General features: G+C 44.9%; 2 protein-coding genes across 2 annotated transcripts in view; one reads left to right on the top strand and one right to left on the bottom strand.

Moving 5' to 3' along the window:
• LOC135388272 (uncharacterized) overlaps nucleotides 1-26,087 on the bottom strand; it is a 363,678-nt gene that overhangs the window by 119,375 nt on the left and 218,216 nt on the right. The gene's annotated exons all lie outside the window — the stretch shown is intronic.
• The window catches only part of LOC135387648 (uncharacterized), a 49,837-nt gene continuing 47,526 nt past the window's right edge, over nucleotides 23,777-26,087 (top strand). The window contains exons 1-3 of the mRNA XM_064616756.1: nucleotides 23,777-23,837; nucleotides 23,894-23,903; nucleotides 24,268-24,359. Of these exons, the coding sequence (XP_064472826.1) occupies nucleotides 23,777-23,837; nucleotides 23,894-23,903; nucleotides 24,268-24,359 (163 nt within the window). The remainder of the gene's footprint in view (nucleotides 23,838-23,893; nucleotides 23,904-24,267; nucleotides 24,360-26,087) is intronic.

Here is a 26,087-nt window from a genome sequence, read left to right as displayed (position 1 = left end):
CCGCAGACGCCTTCCAGCACTCCCGCCCGCCCATCCGTCGGTCGGTTGCCAAGGCTACCAAGGTCCCTCCTGCCTCTCCCTGATTGGTCTTGTTCGCCCCAAAGGGCGCTCACTGGTTGGCCTTGTGCGGGTGACGTTTCAGGAGAGGGAATTCCAGGACACTCTAAATATGCGTCGTCTGTTCTTGCCATGTATTACATCAAACGGCAGTGCTACGAACTCGTACCGGACATTCGGTCTTACTGTAAGATATGAACGCAGAGAAAAACGACTTTAAGTTTCGCAATCGACCAGGACGGATGCGATAGTCCCAAGGGTTATTTTCTGCAACCTCAATTGCGTGGAACCGTTGTTGGAACGAAGTTGCAGGAAAAGCTGCATCGTGCGAACGGTGAACGGCAAGCTATAATGTGTCCTTTCTCTGGAGAATGTGCTCTAGATCTTCAACAGCACCGCAGTGGCTGCAGTGAGGAGAGGGAACTTGTCCCAAATGCTAGCGCCACTGTTCTGTGAAGGCCACGTCGAGGCGCATTCGATGAACTAATGCGGCATCTTGACGAGAGATATGTGCAGGCACGCGGAAAGCGAGCGCTGGATCAACTCTGCTCAGCATGGTGAGTGGTAGAATGTCAGCGGTCCGTTGGCGGGTAGCCAGAGGAGCCACGAGGCATCGAAGTACCGACCGACGATCTCCTCTCAGCAGCGCAATACGCGTCCGTCACCGAGATGAGAGAGCTGCTTCGGCGGCGCTGTCAGCCTGTTCATTCCCTGCGACGCCGCAACGGGCTGGAACCCATTGCAGAAGGAGCCTGTGCCCTGCTTCGTAGACAAGTTTGTAAGCCATTAACACATCCAAAACCAAAGGTGCGGAGGAGCCTCGTATGGGCGAATTTTCGATTGCTTGCAGCGCAGATATTGGGTCAGTGAAGAGCAACCTTCCCGGAACCGTACTCTCCGCATCCCTCAATGAGCTAGACTACGGCCCCCTCACTCTCACAAAATTACTTGGTCCCTGGCCACATCCAGCGCACCAACGCTCTGCCCTCAAGGCTCTCTTCACTTTTCTAGACACCACAGGACTTCGATCGTTATTGTGATGGGGCTCATTATTTCATTCCCCGCATCACAACCAGCAATGGGGATGAAACTCCAGCGATGAAACTCCCCAGCCACAATCCCATCATGAAGTTGTTGTTGTTGTTTTTTTTTTTTTTTCGGAGAACTACGGGCAATAGTTTCTGCTTCTTTCTTCTTTGCGCTCTAAGGGTGATTCACGTGACGTCATTTCTTGACCGCGTGCATCCTTGATTGTTCAACGCTCAGTCCGTTAGGGCAAATTCTAAGCATACCTCGAAGTCTGCTCTACCTGGTATGTGACTGCGCTCTTTCTCAATTTGTTAAGAGGTGACATATAGCAGTGTGTTTCCATCGATTCCAAAAGAAGCAGAAAAAGTACTGTGCGCGTAAAGCTGAAATGTCGGTGAACTACGAATGCCGTGGTGCCCAAATGTCGACTGTATTATTGAACCGTCGATCAAGCTGCTGGTAGAAGCTTGATCGACGAACGGATGTCCATTGGTGAAACGAAACCGCTGATCATGAGCAAAAGCTGCTGGTTTCATACACCTAGATTTGAAAGTCCGTGGTTAAATCTGATTTTGCCGCTTCTTACTCTCCTATGAGTGTCTAATTGCCGATCAAGATCGTCTTCATACTTCGGCCGGCCTTTGATAACCACGGCATTCGTCATAGGACATGTCGAGCTACGGGATGCCAAGTATTTCAGCTTGAGCTGAAACGCATTAGTTCTGTTTTGTTTTTGTTGGTTATGGGTACCAGCATATGTTGCGGTCAGCCTAGCTTACTAGTTATCAAGATTGCCCAATATCGCCGCCACCGCCGCCACCCTGCTACTCGCGCTGGTAGAAGTGTCGTTGCCTTGTGGAGCCCTACCTTCTACCTCAGCAATAGTCGGCGGGAGTTATTCGTCGATCGTACGGCATGAATATGACTAGAAGCCGGTATCCCTTATGAAAACTGTTATGAAAAATATGTTCTCTGTTTATGAAAAATCTGTAGCTCTCGCAATTCTGTTCAGCTCCTGTTAGGAGAAAGTAGCAGCATTAATTTATTAATTATTATTTATTATTATTCATTATTAATTATTAACCCTGCACTGTAAAGCAACATGTGGCTATCACTACGTGCACGCATGTAATTTGCCAGTGCTTCCAGGACGTTCACCTCGGGCTTTGAGTCATAATGAAGGCTGAGGAAGCTCAGCCTAATTTGATTACACATACAACCAACACTCAAGTAAGAAATTCCTTGGACTATTAACTCGCGACTAAGGCAAGGTCTGTGTTTCTAACTGCTTTCGGTTTCGAGGTTTGTCGAAAGTCAAACTTGCGCAGCGAGATCGCTATTTGCATCAGTGTCAACCTATCCATGGCAAATGTTACAGTAAAAGTATGGGTGAACATGTAAAGTATCGACGCCTCAAGCAACGAAAAACACTTTTATTCCGTGAGCATCATAGTCCTCGCTGCGCAAGAAGAATCGCAGTGTGGTCTGTCGGTAGCGTCTGTCGCTCGCGCATGCCCGGTGAGTGTAGAGGGAAGGGAAGGGCGGTGGAGAGCGCGACCAGAGGCCCGAAACTTGCGAGTTCCTTTGCAGGATAAAGTGAGGCGCATCATGCGTTTCTCGTTATCAGACGTCAGAAAACGTCACAAATTTAACATTATTTACAAATTTAGCATCACGACGACATCCGGCAGTGCGTGCTTACTGATTGGTTCTCAAGAGCATGAATTTGTTTTCTGAGGGATGATTGGTCGTTTTCACATTTATTCGTGAGCGCTCAAACAGTCGACAGCGCGTCGGCTGTCGCGGCTGGAACCGGTATCCACGGAGTCGCCGGCGTCCGTCTTGGATTGCTCATGTTGTGTATAGCGCTTAGGTTAGTCTATGAATTCCGATTTTTCCTGCTTAAAAGCGCTGTCCAGCCCATGTCAGTGTCCTCGAACAGTCACAGCTGCCAGGGAAGTTGCATGTGCAACATTTCTGCTCTGCTTCTGGGCGTAGAAACGGTTCGAGAGTCCGAACGCTTAGTCCTTCCGATACCCGCTTAACGACGTCACTGTTCGCTTAACGACTGTTCACAGGTAAGTCGTTTGTTATCGCTTGCTGCCTTACAACATCGCATTCACTTACTGTTACCACACTAAAGTGTGATCCACTTAGTGTAAATCACAGATAAGTAGATCAACACTTACTGTAAATCCCAGACTAAGCTGTAGCCGACTGCGTAGCTTTGCAGTTACTAAGATAGGTTGTCTCTTCGTAAAGCAATGCCATTTGCATGTTACGATTAAATAACCGCTCGCGTCATACTGTGTAAAGGCATCACACAACTGTAAGTCTTGATTCTTGGTGATTTCGCTCGATGAGTTTCATCAAGTTAATTGTCAGGTTCACTTAATATTCTGTCCTGTATGTAGCTCAGATGAGTTTGTCTTGGTATTCGGCCTTGATATGTCATTACAGGTAGCGCAATAAAAGAGCAATTTTTTGTACTTAGGTCACTCATCACACCCCCATGGCTCCGAGCTCCTGAGAACTACACCATTCACTACCGCATTCACTACCAGCTTTTGTCTTTGTGTTTACATTGAAACTTTCACATGCATAGTTGTATATCTGATGCTAATTTTAATCTTGCAGCCTCTGAGCTCCAGCCCCTGTAGCAGTCCTTGCCCCAGGGAGTCCGACGTCGTTAGAATTCTTCAAGCAAATTCCACAGCAATATTAATATCATGTAGTTTTCGTTACTGCAAACGTGCTGTGTACGTCCTGCTTGCATAAACGTATATCTCACAATAAAAATCCTAATGCGAAAAAAAAAAAAAAAACTCCCACCGCATTCAAACAAACGCGGACAAAACAACAACGAAAGAGAGAAACAAGAAACGGCACCAACAACTTTACGTCCGGAAGACGTACCAAGGTGTGTGCCACAGGTTGAGACGAGGGGGCGTCCGGTGGTGTGACGTCCTTACGTATGAAGCCAGTAAGAGTCTGGCGTATGTTCTGCGCTATTCCATGGAAATCACTTTCAGGGCTGAATCCAATTTTCCTGAGGAGTGGGTGTCGGGGAGTGTGAGCACGCAAACGTAGGAAGTGCCGAGCCGTTTCAAGCTCACGGAGAACCTCCACCGGGAGTTCACCAGCTTCAGCAAGGGCTTGCCGTGTTTCAGCCATCCTGGATCCTTCATGGCAGCGACAAAGGCTTCGGGCATGCAGTGTCCGAAGGGTACCGAAGTTATCGAAATCCTATGCAAGAACGGAAGGCTGTAAAGCACAGTCGCCCTCAACAAACTCGCGTGAATGGACCCATACTAAGCCAGAAAGATGTTGAATTGCAGGATGCCAGCAATTTCGAGGTGATTAATGTGGCGAAGTCAGCGCAGGTTCGCGTCCATGACCACACCAAGGAAGAGATGGAAACGAACGGGCTCGAGCTTCTTTGCACCAACCCGACCAATGTCATACCGTTGCGGGTGAAAGGGAGCTCCACGAACTTTTCTGGCGAAAGGACCATCCCAAGCCGCGTGTGGTACAGATTGAAACAGCAACAAAGACGGGAAGCAGAGCAGAGAGCAAGGAAGTAGTGCGAGAGAAGCGAGCGCTACGCCATTCAATATCATTGACGGCAAAAAAAAAAAAAGAGAGAGAGACAGGGTGGTTAGTCCTCAGTCATTGGTCCAGCGCCGGAGGTCATGTTTTTTTCCCACTACAATAGCCGAAGTAGCACGCCAATATTGGACCAATGTGGGCTGCCAGGTTGGCCAATATCGGCCCGATGTGGGCGGCCAATATGAACCAATGCGGGCATTGCAACCATGATTCATATTAGACCACTGAGGACTGCCTATATTGCAAGCAAATTTTGCGCCAATATTTCCTGGATAACGCCAGCGCATCATAATAATAATAATATCATCATAATAAAGAATTATCCGGCAGAATGTCCACCACTAACAGGGATATTACTTCTGTCTTCTTTACTTACTTACTGCATTACTTCTTCATTACTTACTTACTTCTGCATTACTTCTGCAGATCTTCTTATTGATCCACGTTGCATTGCGTTACAAAAAGAACACTGCATCACCCTAGAAACGAAGAACGGGTGCTGTGACCGTCTTGCTCAAGGACCCAGGCAGTTCCACAGAACTACCAATGCGAAACATCCCTCAGAAGCATTCATTGGGATGGCAATAGTATATCAACCAAAAATTTCCAACCCGCTCTTAGGAGTACAAAGGAGCGAAACACTTTCGTTACTGTGACGGACATACGTCTCAGCGTCTCACACTGCCTCTGCAGTGACTTCAAAGCACCTAGCGTCACAGAACAGGCATCCCTTCTTATCAAACATTGTGTTTTTTACTTGACCTGCCGCTTCCATTGCCATCACGGAAATCGGAGACATTTTCGCCCGAATGAAACGTCCTATTTGAGTGTCGCTGATGCGCATTACTTGTAGGACGCATTTCGCTTAAACGACCACGCTCTGGGTCGGTTTGTCCGATTGGCATCGCGAAGCAAGATGGCGGCTACTATGTGCAGCAACTGTACCAGTTGCGTTGTGCATGCTGCAGTGGAATTTCCAGATATGTTGACTATTGATATGGAATTAACAAAATGTTTCGAACAATGTGTATCCTCTGTCCGAAGTGCTTGGATGTAACGACGTACTGAGTTCGGCATTTCACACGTACGGTTCAACGTTCAATCCTGCCGTGCTGCTTTGGCATTTGGTACAAGTACCAATATGGGTACGTCCCATTTCTGGCATTTCCAGTCAATGTGGGGTGCACACCGACAATATGGGGCTCATATTGCCGAGATTTTCTCCATATTGGTTCAAACTCGGCAATATGGGGCCCACATTGCCAAGCTTGAGCCTATATGGGGGGAAACTGTTGCCATAGTGGACTCGGATCACCAACGCCCAACCAATACGGGTCCAGTATTGTGTGCTGCTTGGGAGGCTTCTATGACAGCTTCGTATCCGCCGGTGCGACGCGGCCACGGCGCTGTCTTGTCGGCACTCGGCACAGTGCATCTGTGGCAGTCGAGAGGTTCAGACGTGTCTGCGTGGGCACTCCATGGGCTACGAAAGCTGTGCGAAGCTGCGGCGGCGAAAGAAGGTTGCGAGACTGCGCCGTCATGCTAAATTCGAGTAAGTTGTGAAGCGTTTATGAAGGTTCATCGAAGGGTTGTGTAGCCTAGTGTAGAGGAGTTCCCAATGTGTTTTCAAGTTTTAATACTGACTCATTTCCGTTGGGTTCACCGATGAATCAAGCATATGATTTTCTTTGTCAATGTTATTGAAATGCAAGTCGTAGTGTGCGGGTTCGATAATTGCCTGATGACGATTGCAGTAACATCATCCCATTAATGATGTGCTCCATTAATGAATTAATTGGTAAGTGACTTATCATTCGTGCATCATATTACTGCGGTCATTCAACCCACTCACCACTACAAATAAAATATATTTTTCTTGCTTTTGCTTGCGGCGTCGATCCTATACCCCAAGCAGCACACAATATTGGACCCATATTGTCTGCCCATTGGCGATACGGGTCCGATATGGGACGCGTTTTGCCAGGTTTTCCCCCCATGTAGGTTCAAATTTGACAATATTGGTCCCATATTCCCAAGTTTGTGCTAATATGGGTAGAATCTTTGCAATATGGGCCCCATAATGCCCGTGTACATTCCATATTCACTGAAAATGCAGAAAATGGTACGTACCCGTGTTGTACAAAATGCACAAGCAGCACGGCAAGATTGGACGTTGAAGCGTGTAAAACGCCCAAATCAATACGTTGTTACATTGAACAACCTCCCGCAGATTATACACATTGTTCGAAACAGTCAACGTACGTGGCAGTCCCACTGTAACATGCACTGCAACTGATCAACTCAACTTTCCACTTGCTGCAAACAGCCGCCGTCTTGCTTCGCGATGCCAATGCCAATCGGTCCAACTGACTGAGAGCGTGGTCGTTTGAGCAAAATCACGCGTCCTACAACTAATGCGAATGCGCGACACAGGATGTTTGGCATTGGCAGTTCCGATAGACTGCCTGCAAGCTATCCATTTTTAGGGCTAGAGCAGTATTTTGAAATGTGATCCATCCTACAGTTGGCAATACGACTGCCTGGGTCTTTCAGCAAGACGGGCTGCGTAACGCTACGCAACGTGGGTCAGTCTGAATCTGCAGAAATGAAAAGCAAAAAGAAGAGAGAAGGAATATCGGTGGTGGATAGTATGCCGGATAATGCTTTATTATTGGACGGACTCCCCGTTGGGGTGTCCCAGAAATATTGGTGCAATGTGAGGAACCCATATTGGTCCAATATGGAGCATGGTTGCACTCCCCGTATTGACCTCATTTTGGCAGCCTACCATTGGACCAATATTTATAATACTTGCAGCTCATATGGGTCCAATATTGGTCCAATATTGGCGTGCTGCTTGGGACGTGATCCGTACTATTAGTGCGAAATTCACTTTGATGTCTGTCAGGAAATGGAACTGCTGCGCGCTCAGAGGTGAACGTCTTCTGAAAGCGCCGCCAAATAAATGATTGCGAATAGCACTGACGGATGTTTGTCGATGGTCCTACGCGTGTGTCCACAGTGATGCTACGTGTAGCTGTTCCACTCATGTTTACTAAAAAATTTATACACTTTCATACAACGGGAGCTCAACAAAATTCTAAGAGGTACGACGTGGCCAGTTTTCGACATCTGTCAATTTTATGTAAATATAGATCATGTCAATATGTCGTTAGGAATTCTGGGGTTTTTCCGCACAAAATCTATATGCTATATTGAAGTTGTTCCAACAGAATTTCAACAGAATGTCCTTAACAATTTTCGTGATGTGTAAGCAATGTTAAAGTTCAACAGAAAAGGAGTAGTAACTTCACAACAGAGTTTGCATACAGCATTGTGCAATAAAAATTCTGTTGAATTGTTTTGAGCCAACTCATATAGCAGCTCTCTAATAGCAGCTCTGCAATTGAGTCTCTTTTGAGCATTGTGCAATACGATTTCTATTGAGTCCTTTTTGAACTAACTCAATTGACATTGATATCCTATAGAGTTTCTGTCGACTCAAAAGGTACTCGAGTAGATGTTTATAGAAACTCAAAACTCACTTTCGCAATGGAAGTGTCGAAGAGTCGATTACTATTCTCCTGTCATTCGCAATATAGATACATGTGGCACCGTGCGCAAATTTCACGAGTATCTCACAGCACAAGTTAGCGGGACTGCACTGCACTCCCCATATGCCGAGGTTAGCGAACGCATGACAAGTATTGCTCATTTTGTCTTGGGATTGGTCGAAATAAAAATCCATACTACGATGGCCTGAGATGTGGGTACAACAGGAAAGCTACACACGAAGAACGGCCTCTTGTGGTGTCGTTCTTCTCTTGTGTCGGTGGCTCAGGTATGGATTTCGTCCACCCACTTGCCTGCTTATATGCATTTTGACCATTGTTGAGACACGGAAGTTTCCTCGCATGTGTTATACAGCTGAGGGACTTTATGAATGACTTGCTGTCTGGGGAGATTTCCGAGTGCTTGTTCTCTGTCTTCAGGTACCGGAGAAATGGCTCAATCATCGTGTAAGTATAAGCACCGTGAGGCGTTCACGTCATGTTTTGAACATAATATGTGTCCGGCCACTGCACTCTTGTGCAGGTATCTCGCAAACACAGCTCTGCAAACGATAGTGAAAGCTATCTATCGAGGCAATGACAGTCGAGCAGACATGTACAAGATACTCAAAAATGTATTTAAGATAAGATAATAAATACTGACGTTAGAATGTAAATAAGATAGAGTATAAATACATGAAAATTAAAGTAATTAAGATAGAGTACGAAATACTTCAAAAAGTATTTGAAATACAAAAGATACTATTTATCCTTGAACGCAAAAAGTGACTGGTCAATGCGGCAAGTCGCCGCTATGTGACATGAATCACCTAAACCCCGCGTACTACGCAAGCCGTCCCTGTGTGATAGGAGTCATCTAAACACAAGTCCCAAAAAGATGACAAATAGATACCACATAACTCCCAGAACACCACATGTGTGACCCAGAACAAAGCAAACTTCTAGCAGGTCCCTGGTCGACGAGGTCAGAATTCGGCGTCAACCGTCACTCGCCAAGGATTAGTACACATGGGGCAATATTTCTAAATGGAGACTACAAGGGCCAATGTCCAGGTCAAGTCCGAGGGACTCAGGAAATTTCCACAGAACAAGCAAGATAATGGAAAGACGAGACGAGTTTGAGAGGAAGATCCAAAATATGTAATTAGAGTATTGAGTAGGAAATACCAGAAAATGTATTTTAAATAGAGTACAGATACACAAAACAAAAAGTATTGTGTAGAGTACCAAAATAACGCAAATTGTATTTAAAATACAGTATTTTAAATACAATACTCTAAATACGTACAAGTCTGCAGTCGAGGTACTCTAATGAGACGTAAGAGTAGGGGGCGTTCTTTATCGTTACTATGGAACCTGAGGGGACCACACAGTGGATCACCTTGAAGTCCCTCGCAGTTCACAGTGCACCGACAACCCTAAATTTTTGCGACCGTATACCTGAGGACCCGCAAGACGACGCAAGGTACGTCTGTTGCCACCGTGCTGTTCAGGCGGTAGACGTGGAACTGCTTGTATGGTTTTTGTAAAGCCCCATCAGGACGACACCGTTCTTCTGTCCGGTTGCTGATGTTCAGTTCCTTCCCGCGTCAATGAGGGTTAAGATGCGTCACAGTGATGTTCGCCAAGAAAGTTTCCGGAGGTACTACCGCCCACAGAACAGTTTATACAAGAATCGGTAGGCATTTTCTCCTCATATTCGCGTGCATCTGCATTCTGCACGAGCTCGTTCCAATTACGTATTTGGTGTTAATTACCATCCAATAAGGGATATTAATAATAACAAATCAATTCAGCGTGATAGTAGTTCGTGTTCAGAAGCGCGCTGAAAACTACTTTTGCGAATGTGCGTAATCAGTGATTCGCAATGTCACTAGCTAAGCAATATGGTTTGAAAGTGGCATAAATGTACAGGAGTGGGTACAGTGTACTACTAATCGTATGACGTACAGCCGGGACACTTCATTGTTTGCCTTTTCTGAGCAGGCATCCTCCACTCCTAGTTCGATCAATCTGACTTACTTCATCCAGGAGTAGTAGGTCACTGTCTGTAGAAAGCCTTCTTACCGCTCCATAGACATCCACAGAGACACCCCCCCCCCCAAGATCCTTTGGTTTCTGAAATGATCTCCGATGATTCTTCTGCGCGTCAAAATAATGCAATTTTGGACTATAGCCCGATACATAGTTCAATGCAAAATTGTACGCTATATGCCAACAGTAATGAACACGACGTATCTTTATAGACACGCCGTGGCAGCAAAGCACCTCAGGTGAGCTTCTGGTAGTAGAGCTTCTAATACCAAGTAGACTTGACGCCTTTTGTTTTCGACTCTAGTCATGACACCGACACAACCTTACGGTTACGAAGAGCAGGCCGATTATTCAAGTCAAGCACTGAGCGAACAAACAGCTGGAGAGAGTAAGTTGTCGTACATTTCACTATGGGAATGCTGGTGCCCAGTTCAAAGTGGGGAAATACCGGACCCATGGGGAAGGCGCGTGGGTTACAGGAACACTAGAAGAAGCCCCCTAGGCTTGTAAGTCACCAGATTTACGAGCTAAGCAAGCCAAGGAAGGGGTGCTGACGCCAGGATCGAACCTGTTTCTACACAACGACATCCGACTCCCTACTTTCCCTAGCCTCACTCGGCTAACTCTCACCTCTTTACGTAGTTCACCAGATCCCTGCTTCCCATCCCCACGGTGTGAAAGTTGCGCGCAGTGAGACGTATGTTTGACGTCAGTGTGATGGCACTGTGACGACACGCGGGCGTTCCCCTACGCTCCCCCGGGAATTCGGGTCCGCCGCCGTCCATCACGAAAAAATACGTATAACTCTAGGAATATGTCGAGTTCAAGTGAAAACAGAGTGCTCCTGCGAGACATTTACTTCTGTTATGTTAGAGAGCAAGAAAAGCGACAGGACAAGGACGTTCCATGCAATCTGCGACCCTACACTCTAAATACTGTGACGGACACGTGCCGGTTAAAAAAGTTCCCTCAGGACAGCCGGTGCACAGCCGTAACGGTATGGAAACAGTCGTAACAGTTATCAAATAGCAAGCACAGCGATCCCCATCGCCAAATTTCAGCTGGTACAAAGCCGTCACGTCGGTATGAAACGGCTTTGTGCCCGCTGAATAATATGTGTACCTCCTGAGCCGTGTACTCGTGCGCTTGTTGAATAATGCGTGTGCCGGCTGAATATGTGTGCCTTCGTTGGAGCGTACTACATTGCTCCGCGCTCCGCCGGTTAGGAATGACATGGCACCGCGTATTCTTCCGCAGTGCATTCTTTCGTGCTTTCTTGCCCGTTGTCTGCACCGCACCCAGGGGCGCGAAGCTGTGGTAGATATCTATTGTAGCGAAAAACTCACATGATCAATGACTGAGGACTAGCCACCCTGTTATTTTTCTTTTTGATTACGTCGCCAATGACGTAAATGACGTGTCGCCCGTTTCTCTCTCACTACTTTTCTCCTCTGTGCTCTGCTTCCCGTCTTCTTTTGTCCTTGGGTTTCGAGTGTACGTCTCGCCTTGCCTAGCCGGGAAAAGCTTTCATGTTGCGGGTGTATTGAAGGTCAATCCCGCTCTACAGGGGACACAGCAGCTCCTACCCCTGACGTGCCTGTGTAGCGTAGTGGTTGGCCCACTTGACACGCAATCAAAAGGGGCCTGGTTCGAACCCCACCGTTGTTGCGTTTTCCAACACCTGCTGCATTTCAATCCTGTTGTACGATTGCCGGTGGTGCATAATAACGTTTTGTTGAGGCTAAACAGTCTCCGTACTGCCTTCAGTATACAGGAGTGAATAGTTACAACGTGAATCAGGGACAGAAACCGGAACAGTACAGAAAACCGAAAACCGACTGGACCCGCCCCCCCCCTTTTTTTTAAGAACATTAGCCGGAACGTAACTGGAATTCACCATCGGCAACGCACCGAAACCGAAACCTGAACCGAGAAATGTGATTTCGGTTGCGGATTCATGTGAATCGGTTCAAGCATGAACGCGACGAACTCTGGACGCGATACTTGTATCGCTCTGACTCTGATTAGTGGTGTAGTACGTGCTTCATTCAGAAGTCCTGTAGACAACATACCATCTTATGCACTTGAACCCATAATGGCATACGCGTCGTATGACGTGTACTGCGTACGTCCCTTATAAGTTTTGTACTGTAATAGTGTGATCATTTCAAGATAGCCAGTGTTGCACGCTGAACGCACGTAGTGTTTCTCGCCTTGTAGCTTACTAGAGCAAGAGCGAAATGAATGTGCAGGTGATAATGGACACCGCAACAAATTATTCTACAGGGGATGTCGCGAACAGCCAAAGTGTGTCGAAGAAATAGGCCTCCTTTTTTGAATCAATCAAACTTGCTCTTGTGAATGTGATCGAAAAAATCAAACAAAATATGATCAAAAGCTTTTAACTATGGTAATTTTTATCGGCTTGACAAAAGCGTTCGATCTAGTGATCACAGTGTATTAACAAACAAACTCTCGATGTATCGCATAAAAGGTACCCCATTGTCTCTACTGAAAAGCTGTCCAACCGACAGACATCAATATGTTCGTGTGGGAAATGCAGGGTCACAAATGTTATCAATGGTAACCGGGGAACCACAAGGATGGTCCGAGTTCGTTTGTATTCTTGGTACATACAGGGTGTCCCAGCTTAACTGCGAATAGAATTTTCAAACCAAATATACATCGCTTTTTTCGAGATGGAGTCAATTGCAATATAACATACGCTGAGGGGCACTGCTTAGGAAGGCACCAGCAAACTCCTAAAACAATGTCCTAATTAACTTTCAATAATTATCTTTTTAATTACAAAAGCTACAAAGCTGTCCCAATGAGAAAAACTGGTCCGTTGGGTCACCTGATACCGTAGCCGTTTTCCAAACTAAAATCGAACAACTTTATTTTGAGATGGAGAGTGGGGAAGTTCATCGCCAGAGGCGATACTCTACCCCATTGCTGGTGGGGATGTGGGGAATAAAATAATGAGCCCCTTCACAATAACGATCGAAGTCCGTTGGTGTCCAGAAATGTCAAAAGAGCTTCGAGCGCGGATTGTTGCTGGGCTGGATAAAATTAAAATCCGTTCAACAGATCGTCCGTAAAAGATTGGGAACGAACACTATTTCTTCTTTATTTTATTCATTGCGGTTCTTCGGAGACGCGTCTTTCCTTCACCCCCAATATGAGAGAGCGAAAGAGCACACCATCGCCTCTTGTGTCCCGTGAAAAGATTAAGAGGAAACAGAAAATGCATCCCAAGATAAGGGCAGTTCCGATAGTGTCACCCGATACATTTGGTTTTGTTTTTTCCCGCAAGTTGAAGCTCATCATCGACGTAAAGGCGGCACTGTGCTACTTCACCCTCTCACATTGGGAGTGAAAAGAAGTTTTTTTGCTGACGATCTATCCAAAGGATTTTTGTTGTTAGAACGGCCACGGTATCAGGTCACCGAAAGGACCAGATGTTCTTACTGGAAGAACTTCGTAGCTTTTATAATTAAAAGTTGATTATTGAAAGTTAATTAGGACGACGGACGAGTCCAGGACTCCCGAGGAAAGCGAGCGTAGGGCATAAGGACTGCGGTGTCAGCCAAATTATGTTAATATATTTCAGTTTTTAATACGCACAAATTGACATGCATCATCAAAAAAGGAACTAATTTTATCTGCTGGTCATCTGATACTCTGCAGCTCAACTCAGAGAAGTAGGCAAAAAGTTTCCGTTGTCGCACTTTGTTTACCAGCTGCGGATGTGGAGCGAACGGAGAAGGCATCTAGGAGGGCAAAGCAGGGATTATTTGCCTTAGAAGAGTGACATAGCATGCATTATGGAATGAGGGTTAGCAGTATGCAAGTAATGCCATTTTCGAGTTTCTCTTCTGATAGTCCCGTAGTATGTGAGCATTGCAAGCGAACAACAGCTCCGTTAGACGTGTAGTGCCTCGAAGAATTAGACAGCGTTTGTAGAAACTTTGAGACACAAGTGAAGGTACAACTGGCGAAGTGCGCTCGAACACGACGGCGAATACGTGCGGCGAGCAGAAGACGGAAGTCGGGACCAGTAATGAGCCATAATTGGCTGTTTTTCCGACGCTTCCGGGAGCGTCGGACACCGAGCGAAATTTTCTGGTCTGTCTCGATCGACTGGGGGCGGCATATCATTTGTCGCCGCGCGTCCAGCGAACGACGCCGGGCGATGTTCGCCGACTGTTCGTCGCATATTCGCTCCATGTAACCCGGCCTTAAAGGTCAGATATGCCGATTTTGAAGTGCCGCAGAACTCAGCGATACTCGCGCTGTGTGTTCATTACCGAACACTGAATATGTGTGCGAAATATCTTGCTCCAACTGTTCGTAGTTTTTTAGAAAACAGTTTTTTAGTTCCCACGCCAGGCCGTCAGACCGTCGGCAAACCCTGCGCACGGGCGCACCGACGTCACTGCTCTCGGTTCATCTGTCTTTGGCTTGGCATGGACTCTTGGCTTGGCCGCTTGGCTTCTTTCGTTTCGTCCCCTGTGCATTGTACATAAGCGAACAGCTGTTATGTTGTTGCTAAGCCGGAAACAAAGCATGCGAATGTTTTATTTTTTTTTGGCACGGCGTCGTTTGGAAAGTGCACTTCCTTGTTCTGACCTTGCCTTTTATGGGCTGGAGCGATATGATGCGTGATATGCCACGGCGAAGTTGTCGAAGATGCGACGGTGGGACGCTGTTAGAACGGTTCATCGGAGCATTCAAGTGTTACCTATTATAAGCTGCCAAAAGACCAAGCAGTGCGAAGCTCTTGGCTGACAGTGGTGCCTGCTAATTTCCACTGCAAGGATTTCGTCCACGAATGTTATCATAGGTTAGGCGCGACTCCAGAGGCACTTCGGAATCTTGGCACGAAATCTTCTGATGAAAATCTCAGGTGCCCGACGCACAACGTTTTGAACGTGTCATGGAGGATCAAGGCAAAAAACGAGAGCAAAAAAGGTAAGTCGAGGTTCAGATATAAAAAATAGAAAGCTTAATGAATTGATTGTGCAGCTGTCCTATTGCGCTTACTCTAATACAGTCGACCCCCGTTCATCCGGACGTTGCCGTTCCCGGCGAAATCGTCCGGATACCGGGGCATCCGGATAAATGAAACGACCGAATAGACACGTCCTACAGAGCCAGATTTAATTAAAACACAGAAATCCCGTCAATGACAGCTGTTACATAGTGGTGTAGGCACTCGATTGCTGAAACTTTTGCTAATTGCATAGAGTTGAGCCGCGCTGTTGCGCTGCTCGAAGAATGTCAGTGCGGATGCAAAGTGTCAATGTCGGAGCCTTGTTTCTCACTGGCGTAATCGGCACCGTCTTGCTGCACATCATCGGAGGCAACAGCAGCAATCACACCGTCATCAGTCATAGCTGCACACGCGTCATCATCCTTATCAACGTCAACGTAGTCAGAAACCGCAGCATCATCTACAGCAGTCGCAGTCAGCCTCTGCATCAGGGATCGCAGCTCAGCTAGGGGATATCTTCATCGGCCAACGGGCCGTAAGCAGCAGGCTCTCGGGTTGGAGTTTTCCCCTCTAGAACCGGACAGTTGCTCGAGATATTTCCAAATGACTCGACTGGTCAATGTGACCCAACGCACACAAATAAAAATGGTGGTCATCGTGCACAGTTGTCTCCCCTACGGAGGAATGTAGGTCCCTGACGTGTGACGGGAATAACCCCAATACAGCGAAAAGGGTGACGAAGCCGGGTCAGCGTCTCCTCTTACTCACGGTAGTCCGGGTATCTGAAACTGGATTACAAGAATTTTCGACTTTCGTTCCCTGGAATTCTTGTCGGAGTCCGGAAGCTGAAGTACGGATAAACGAGAACAAAATACATGGAGGAAAACCCGTTCCCGTGCCTTTTGTCTGGATACCGCGGGATCCGGATAAATGAAGTCCGGATAAACGGGGGTCGACTGTATAACCACGATTAACAACACTATAGTATTGATAATCTAACTTCGGAATTATCACAGGTGCACGCTGAAGGCGGAAATGAAGCATGATCTGGCTTGCATCGGTGCATGAAGAAATTGCTGACACGTTAGTTGCAGTCTACCTCCACCAATATGTATGGCAATGTGATGTTATAATTTGAGTATTCACCTATGTTCAACTTTTCATGTGCGCTCGCATGCAGACATCTTGACACCACTTTTAAATCTGCCCTGGTTACAACCTGTGCTTTCAGGGTGGAAAACAAAGGTCGCCATTCCGATTAGCTGCTATCTCCCAGTTCAAGAACTTTTGCTGTCTGGACACTGGTTCCTGTGAACGGGGTGTTACAAGCTTCACTGTCTGATATAGAAGGTACGTTACATTAGTCCAGTTAATTTGTCTTTTGCACATTTTTGTTACTGTTAGCTGGATTACTGTTGGACATACAATCCTTTGGCACACCGAAGCTGATGTCGCCTCTGATAACGTTTTAGAATTTTCAGTGTCATCAACGTCCATTGAGGAAGGTGCCTTTACTATCCGTGAATCTTTAATTGAAGAATAGCCCAGAATTCATGTTAACATTGTCTACTCTTATTAATCCACTGTCTGTGTTCTGAGAGCTAAGAAAAATGGAAACAATTTATTTGTCACAACTTCACACTGGATGTGGTACTGGCTTGACATGTAAGCTAAAATACCTTGATTCTACAATAATTGTGTTCAACTTGGTGCATTACCGTGGGCAATGCCACATTCACTACATTTTTAGTGGGTCCGGTGCACAAATACTGTGTGCATACTACATACATACATACTGTTCGATAGGCAAAAATACCTGAGCAGTGCTGTGTAGTCTTTTTACCCAAAGTCCACACTCTTACTGCAAAGTCACAGTACGTAGAACAGCAATGTGCAGGTATACTGCGATAGAGATTCACAACAGAAAGAAGACCGTTGAGAGCATCTAAATTTTAATGAGACGAGACTTTCGTGCACAAGGCTGCTCTTGTTAATGTCTAACATGAAGTTACAAAATCCCAGAATATATAAAACATGTTATAATGTAGAGAGTGAGGGTTGGTACAGACAAAAATAATTATGCAATCATATATAATAAAATAAAAAGGGGGTACAACTCCCCCCTCAACTCAACTCGACAACTCAATAACTCTACTTATTCTCTACCGTACAACATGTCATATATTCTGGAATTTTGTAACTTGATGTTAGACCTCAAGAAGTACAGCCTTCTGTGCGAAAGTCTTCTTTCTGTTGTGCACAAATACGACTATCCATTTCTTGTCATTAAATGCTTTTTTTTTTCTGCAGTGATGAGCATCCATAAGGACACATGCCACAAAGGGAGTCTCTTTGGGATGACAAACCCTCATCACCTCATGAGGATACAGTGGTTGACGAATGGTTCTCAAGCACATCGAAACTTCCAACAAATAATTCATGAAAAAGCCAGTCAGTGCTAGCACCAGGAATTCAACGTGGACCGTCCTGCTACTAGTCAGAGATGTTACATTTCAGGCGCTCATTGACTTTTGGTGAATTACTTGTTGACTTTGTCCCAAGGTGGAGCTCGCCACAGCTAATTTGCCTATCTGTTAATGTTGTGGCGTGTGTTGCGTTTTTCTCTTTGTGTGTTCCAGACTCAGAACGGTTAATTTGGATCAGGTCAGGTACGTTTCATTTAGACATGGCAAACATAAAGTGGTGTTTCTCAACACAACTTAGCAGTGGCCTTCATGCATTACTGCTACGGCCATTAAGCGTGATGTAAAACCCCAAGACTAGGGAACACGAAGGGACAGACACAAACACGTCCCTTTGTTTTCCCTTGTCTCGGGGTTTTACATATGCATCATATTCACCAGCTCGCTTGCTTCCTAGCCATTTTTTCTGCACATTATGTTCACTCTACTTTTATCGTGTGCTATATAATCTTGTTCAAGTTCTGTCAAACAACGTGTAATGCTATAAAAAAAATTCAGTACACTGTTTATGTGGGTTGAATTTGTAGCGCATGAATGCAGGAAGGAAACTGTCATGTTATGGCGAGTGTTTACGTATTGTACATTTAACTACTAATTTTATTGGTTAGCTTTCGCTGGCGTATCATGTCAAGCCATGTTATATTAATTTGGAACATGTTCTTCTTAGTAGCCAGAGCAGCTGATACACAGTGAGAACATAGCCCGTGCGTGTCTGTCTTTTCCACCGCAGCCCTTGGGTTTCCTCCCTGATGGCTACACATGTCAGGGATAGGTTTCAGAACCGGTAGTTCCCGCCAAGTGTGAATTGCTTTTCAGGGGATCATCACGCTGGCAGATGAAGCATATGGTTTAAATTATTTGCAGGACAAGAATTGCATAGCTTCACACAGATACTACTACTACGACGTAAGAGTAGTTTCAAATCTAGCTTTTTTGTGTTCCTCACATTATCACACAAGATGCAGTACCCACTATGATCCTTTATATGGGGGGTATGTACAGTGCAATCAACAGATTCTATTTACAAATCTGTGTTTTCTACTGTGTTGAAATGGGGTAGTTTGTATCTGAGAGCCATAGTGAAACACAGGCAGCCAAGGACAGACTTTTGATGCCCTCGAGAAACATGGCAACACATTGCAGGGACTCTGGATGCTGCCTAAATTTCCAGAACACACAGCTCAAGGGAGCGGTTAAATAACAAGTGGTTAGAGAAATCCAAGATAGTTGCATACGTAAGCAGTCAGCTGTTGGATTTGCTTCTGTCCAAGATACGTTATCTCAAAGGGAACGCACGGACACACTCAGAATGATACTAGGGCTGCCTGTGAAATAGAATGAGGAGAGAGGAAGATATATAACCCTTTTTTCTTGTCTGTTATTCTATAGGTTAAATTGTCATTTTCTTAGCAGCATATATGTGTATATTCCAGAGTCTGCTAATAAATATATCGGTTTGGAGCTAGCAGTCGCATTGTAGATGTCTCATCCTGTCCTTGGCTGCTTGTGTTTCACTATGGTCATGCCTGCTATTGCAAAAACAGAAAACAAAAAAGACAATAGAAAAACACGAAAAGAGCGACCTAAAAAGCTGCCTGTTCTAGTGCTCACATGGAGGCAATGCAATGAGGTAACATGTTCCATTCATGAACTGTGCATAGTAGTACAGACCACAACGGCAACCGATTTTCAGATTTTTCTTGAAGTAAAATTTTTTTTAGATTTGTTTGCACAGTCTATTATTGGAGCTTTATGTGATTCCCCTCTTGAGATACTGATTGCTGATGCTGTGCAGTTTATTAATTTTGAAACTGTACTGTGCTGAGGTACAAAAACAGAATTGTCATATCTGCATTTGAGCACATAGGAATAATTTGTATCTACTTTACTTGTTCTTTCTTTCTTTCTTTATTATAGACACAACACGTTACATCAGTTGTTTAGGGGGGCGGCCAAAAAGCGGCAATACTGCAGCTTGACGAGGGCACGCCCCTTTAATAACGTACAGCAGCATCACAACAATTGTACAACTAGCTATAACAAAGCAATTCGCAAAACAAATCGCTAGCACCGCATCAATCTGTATTCACAATGACAGACATAACAAAACAAAAACCGGATAAATGTAACGAAAGTAATCAGAAATAGAGGTTACAGAGATGACTCTGATGCAAGGCGTAGTAACAAAATATTAGTCGCAAGAGAAATTGCAAGTTGTCAGAATTCAAACATGGCTCTTAGAATTGTAAATGATGTATTCGCAAGATCGATACCGTTCTTGATGTACTTATTAAGGATTGTTGCAATATTATACTGTATCAATTGTGTACCGAAATTAGTACGCAAGCGGGGTACATTCCAGTAGACTGCCTGGCGTGTCCTTTGGGTGAACTGTGACCGCAGGTTGAAAAGTGACAGTATTACTAAGTTGTTATTTTTTACGGCTGACATGTAGAACTTCAAAAGGAGGTATTCATAGTATTGATGAACTTTCATGATACGAAGTTGTGTAAATAATTCCGCACTGTGATAGCCAGGTGGCGCACCGGCAATCACCCTTACTGTGCGCTTTTGTTGAAGATATAGGTCTTTGATGTTATTTTGAAAGGTGGTGCTCCACACAAGATGGCAATAGGTTAGATGCGACCTTATCAATGAATTGTAAATAGAAATCATAACACCTTTTGGCAAAATATGGCGATGTCTACAGAGTATACCCGCTGCCTTTCCTATTTTAGATTTGATATAACCGATATGAGCATCCCATGTGAGGTTGTGCGAAAAAAAAGTATTTTGACAGTCATTACTATCTCGATGAGTTGATGGTCTAAGACAATGTTTAGTGACGGAGGTGCGGGTTTGTTTTTGGGCATATATAATACGCCTTTAGTTTTGACAACATTTATGGCAAGGCGGTTTCTCTTGCACCACGTGTTAATACTAGATAGACATAAGTTTGCTTTATCAACAATTTCAGCGACGTTAGTGCCGGTAAAAAATGCGCTCGTATCGTCTGCGTACATGAAAAACGTGCCATGCTGTGTGGTAGTAACAATACTGTTTATATATATATTGAATAACAGTGGTCCCAAGACACTGCCCTGGGGCACGCCAGCAGTCAGTGGTAGCATACCCGAAGTACAGTTGTTGTTAGTGACATATTGATATCTGTTGTGAAGGTAGGATTTAAGTAATGATAGAGGTGTACCACGGATGCCATAACGTTCCAGTTTTTGCAGTAGTATTGAATGGTTGAGAAAATCGAAAGCTTTTGTAAAATCAATGTATATCCCTAAGGTACATAATTTCCTTTCAAGGTTTTTGATTAAGAACTCTTTCTGGTGCAAAAGTGCTATTTCCGTTGAATAACTTTTACGAAAACCATACTGAGAATTTGTAATCACATTATGCAGATAAAAAAATTGTGTTAAACGAGAATGAATCAGTTTCTCAAGACCTTTCGAAAATATTGAAAGGATTGAAATGGGTCTGTAACAGCCAATGTCATTACGGTTGCCAGGTTTAGGCAAAATAATAACCCTAGCTATTTTCATTTTATCGGGATAAACACCAGTCGAGAGAGAGAGGTTATAGATATGGGTTAGAACTGGAACGATGAGGTCAATAATGAACTTAACCGGCTTAATTTGAATGTTATCACTGTCACATGCCTTGCTATTTTTACTATTAATAAAAGACGCATACACTTCAGCATCAGTTGCAGGAGAAAAGAAAATGGATGGGACAACTGCATTACCGGACATTGCAGCACACACAATTTCGTCATTGGAAGGCTGAGGGAACGCGCGCATTGCTATATTCGCAAAGTGTTGGTTAAATTCGTTACAGAGTTCATGTCCATGTAACATACGACCGTCGACCTTGATACTTATAATTTCGTCGCGACTTGTCTTCGTAAGGTTTCTTATCGCATTCCATGTGGTAGCGGGGCTAATTGAATTGCTAAAAAGTTTCTTAAAATAAGTTGATTTAGCTCGTTTAATGGCCGTGGTTACGTGATTACGAAAAACCTTAAATTGGCGAAGTATATTATTATTTCTAGAGTCAATAAATTGCTGATACAGTCTGTTTTTCTCTGAAATAAGTCTGACTAACTGCGGAGTAGCCCAGGGCTTACGCGTACGGCGACTAACTTTGCACGTCTTAAACGGGAAGATGCAGTCATAAATTTGTTTAAATTGATGGAGAAACTTGGAATATGCCTCGTTAGCGCACTGACAGCTCAATATGGAGCTCCAATCTGCTTCTTGTATCGCAGTTCTAAATTTCTCCAATTTAGTGTCAGTGATGGACTGGAACGTGTAGTATATTGGTTCTTGCCGCAGAAGGCGACGATTGTTAATAAAGGCGTATATTGGGAGGTGATCGCTGATATCATAGCATATAACGCCAGCAGAAACAGTACCTATGTCGGCATTTGTAATAAATATACCTATCAGTGTAGATGAATGTAATGTAATGCGCGTTGGTAGCTTAATGAAATTGGCACAACCATATGTACCATTGTTGACATTAATATTTGCACCAGGTCACAACATTGTTGATTTATGGAAAATGTAAATAAATATATTTATTTGCTTGCCAAACAATGCACAAATGTCTTCTTTTCTAGTGAGATATTCCCTGTTCACCAGACATAAATGTGGAAAAGTCTGTTCCTAGCAGGTCAATATAATTTTGTTGTAGCATGTTTGAATAAGGGACTGCACTACGGGCTCGCCCTGGAGACCCAGTTGTTACGCGTCTTTGTCGTTTCTGTCTGTCACAAAATAAACTGAAACCGAACACACTAAAGGAGGTCACTCTTTCCTCGGCATGGCGGATGGAACTGCACCACCCTTTCGGCGCGACAGATAGATATGTTCATTACACTGCGAAAAAAAAAAGGATATGGTGGCGTCACAACCCCTCTAGGGGAGTAAGTAGCTTGTCCCTAAGAACACACTCTTTGGGTGTAAAATTTACACCCTCCAAATGGAGTTCCACCTTAATGCGTTATCAAGGAGTAACTATGACACAAGTTACAGGTGTCACGCTGACACGATTAAACGTGTTCATGCGAGCCCGTCGCACATGCTCTGGAATCCATGGTATTTCATGTATTTCTTTTCGCTCTTTTGTATGCGCGCATATACACAAATAAGCAGGGCGATCCGCTGCACCGTTCTTCGCAAGATGCGACGTGAAAGGGAAGCGTTATCGTGGGACAGAAGAGGGAGATGTGAAGCCATGCACTGATGCCACCTGAAGGATGGGAATTTTGGTAGTCTCAAAGGACTACTTAACAAAGGAAACATGCGAGCTGCCCGCAGGGGCCTTCATTGGACAGCACCATCAACCGCAGTAAACGACGGAATTAAAAGAAACTGGCTTGTCAGAAAGTCACATGCCACGCGATATCCAACCATAAGGGTGAAGTGCTCACCAAGTGATAACTTAGGGCAAAATTGATGAGTAAATAATCACGACGATGCAACAACCGAATAGGTGAACTGTGGTACACTTGTTTATAAGTCGAAAATCTCCATAGGGGAAGCAGGCCGTTGTCACCCGCAACTTTTTCATTAAATTTTTGACAGGAGTTGGGAGTAACTACTTACAGAGAGGGAGTAACTTGGCAAATGCAGAAGAGGGAGTAAATCACTGACAGGGAAGTAAAAATGGAGTAAAAATGGGAAGTTGCTTCCTCCTTGCCCTCCTTTTAATCTGAGTATTACCCGTTTGCACTTTGTAGTTCACTTTGGGACATCCGTGCAGCCTGCATATACGTCCTAGCGAAAACCGAAAAACGTATCGGATCAACGGTTTTCGGTAACGGGAAATATTAAAACAGCGAATGCCGGAACCGGAACCGCCTCCAGAGTTCTGACGATGAACCGTAACCGTATTCGTAACCGTATATTCGTTTTCGGTTTCAGTCCCTGATGCGAAGGTTGGTATGAGCCGTAGCTGTGAAAGGGTCCTTACAGGTTGTAATGTTGTTTTCACATTTTACAGCTGCCTTTGAAACGTCAGTCTTCGAAGCCTCGGCCAAGCGTAAGCCAACCGAGCTGACTGTGCTAAATGTCCTACAATATGCATTTCCTTTGCAGAAGAAGATCGGTTAGTACAAACGCAATCCAAAGCCAAATAACGCAAATCCAAAAACGCGATGGCTCTGCTCGTTTGAATTCCACGATACGAACTGCGACTCACGTTGAGTGTGGTGCTAAACGAGATTATATCGGCACACGGTGGACGTCACACAAGCAAAGAACGCCTGCACCGAACTATACGAAAGTTCTGGTAGGATTATTTGGGAAGCGGCAGGCGTACGCCGTTTTCTAAAGCACCTGTCTGTAAGTCGCGTAATTTTAGCACAATTTTATCTTTACCTATTCGTCAGATCACACCATGAGTATCAAGAGTCCCTGGAGCAGGCACGTAACACTGTTATTTTTGGTATATTATACCCTTCTTCCTGCAGGTTCCTTGGCCGTCTGGTGTCCGCGGTAGGTGCTACCCTGCTAGTAGCCACACTGGCCACCGTAGTATTGCTTCTTTATCCAAAAATCGCAGGTAAGCCCTCCAATGAGCTGCGTAAACGAAGTAACGCGGCTTCTACTCCAATAGGGACTTACGTTCAATGTTCTGCCTGAGCGCAGTGACTGCAGATACGAAGTTTCTTCTGTATTTCGCTAGCGCCTTTAAAAGCGCCTCACGGTTCCTCTTGCTACACACTGTTATCACTGATGATAGCGCTGGGAGCTCTAAACAAAATGGGTAGCAGTTCTGGCTTCTAGTTCCCTATATTGCAGCTAGTTCCTTATTTTCGTCCCCAGACCCTGGAGTTTATGCTCGGGAGTAACTTGGCACGCACAGCCAATTAATACTCCCCACGCACTACAAATTATCCCTGAAAATTTAGCTCCGACTAGCGTTCTTAGCTTCCGACTAGTTCACGCTGGGACATCGAAAACCGCGAACGCGTTGAATTCACGGCTTTTACGCCCTTCGGGGAGCATTTCCGTTTACGCTGTGGTTTGAACGTCGGCGATGTTGGCACTTGTTTGAGCCTGCTTTCTGCTAGAGGTATGAGGCAAAATTTTCGCAAAAGCAACGTCGTATATTCGACGTCTGTCCTTCTGTGACTTTACAATTATCGACGCTGTTTTCACGTATAACAATCTACTGTTAATTTGCGTGCAACAAATCCACGTTATATTCACGTAAACCACTTGACATGCTGAATTGACTATGTCAAATCAGCGCGGAACCAATGTTCGCATTTTCGCATTTTCGCATTCTACATTGTTCAGCCATATTCAACGTTAATTCTGCATTCTACCAACAATGTGTGTTTACTGGGACCATTCTCCGCTTCAAAACCTGTCACGTTTCATTTTATCTGTACGCATGGTCCGCACGTGTGATATGTATGCCATTATGATCAATCGAGACAGCAATTGCAAAATATATGTTTATTCTGTTTTATACATGTACATAAAAAATGATACCTGCAGCGAACAGCTCATGGCATGTATTCTATGTCTCCACACACTCGACGCACTTCCACATCTCCGCTCAGCGGCTGCTATGAGGCGGTATTAATAGTTCCGTTTCTGCTTCCCTTGTGCTTGCTGTCGTTCAGCATTTAGTACTGCTTTAGAAAGTTCATTATAATTTCGCAGACAGGCTATGTGTTCATCATGTCTGCTGTCCACGCCGCGCTACTCTTCCATCCCAGCATTCTCACTCGTGGAGACCGTTGGTCGGTCCAGACTCGCGTGTTTCGCGGTGCTCGCGCAAGAGTAGAAGGAATACGAACTGTGACGTCTCCACGGCGTTCACGAATTGCTCTGCGAACAACGCATTTCCAACGTTCATGACTTTCGGGGCGTTCGCTGCTGTTGTGTGAACGTGTGGTCGCGGCAATGCAAAAAAAGTTGTGTGTTTTTGTTCGTCAACGATATGACCTTATACAACCAAGCAACTAACAATGAAGCGAAAGCTTGTCTCATGCATTTTGTACGACCTTTCTCAATGAAAACCCGCAAATTTTTCTGTGTCCGTTTCCGGTTCTTATCGCCGCACCACAGGTTGCGAAATACACAGAAGTAAATTAGGGGAGCGAGGCAAAAAGTAAGATCAAATAGAGGCGCGCCTGAGGAAATTTGACGAGAAGATATGGACTAGGAAGATACTATCGCGAAATCGCGAGAAAAAAAAAAACTAGCGTCTGTTTCTTAAATATTTCACTTGGGACGAAAACTAGTAATACACACAAGGCTAAGAGAACCGGAGACG

Source organism: Ornithodoros turicata, chromosome 3 (genome assembly GCF_037126465.1).
Source record: "Ornithodoros turicata isolate Travis chromosome 3, ASM3712646v1, whole genome shotgun sequence".
In the NCBI taxonomy this organism is placed as follows: Eukaryota; Metazoa; Arthropoda; class Arachnida; order Ixodida; family Argasidae; genus Ornithodoros; species Ornithodoros turicata.
This window is presented reverse-complemented; position numbering and strand designations above follow the sequence as displayed.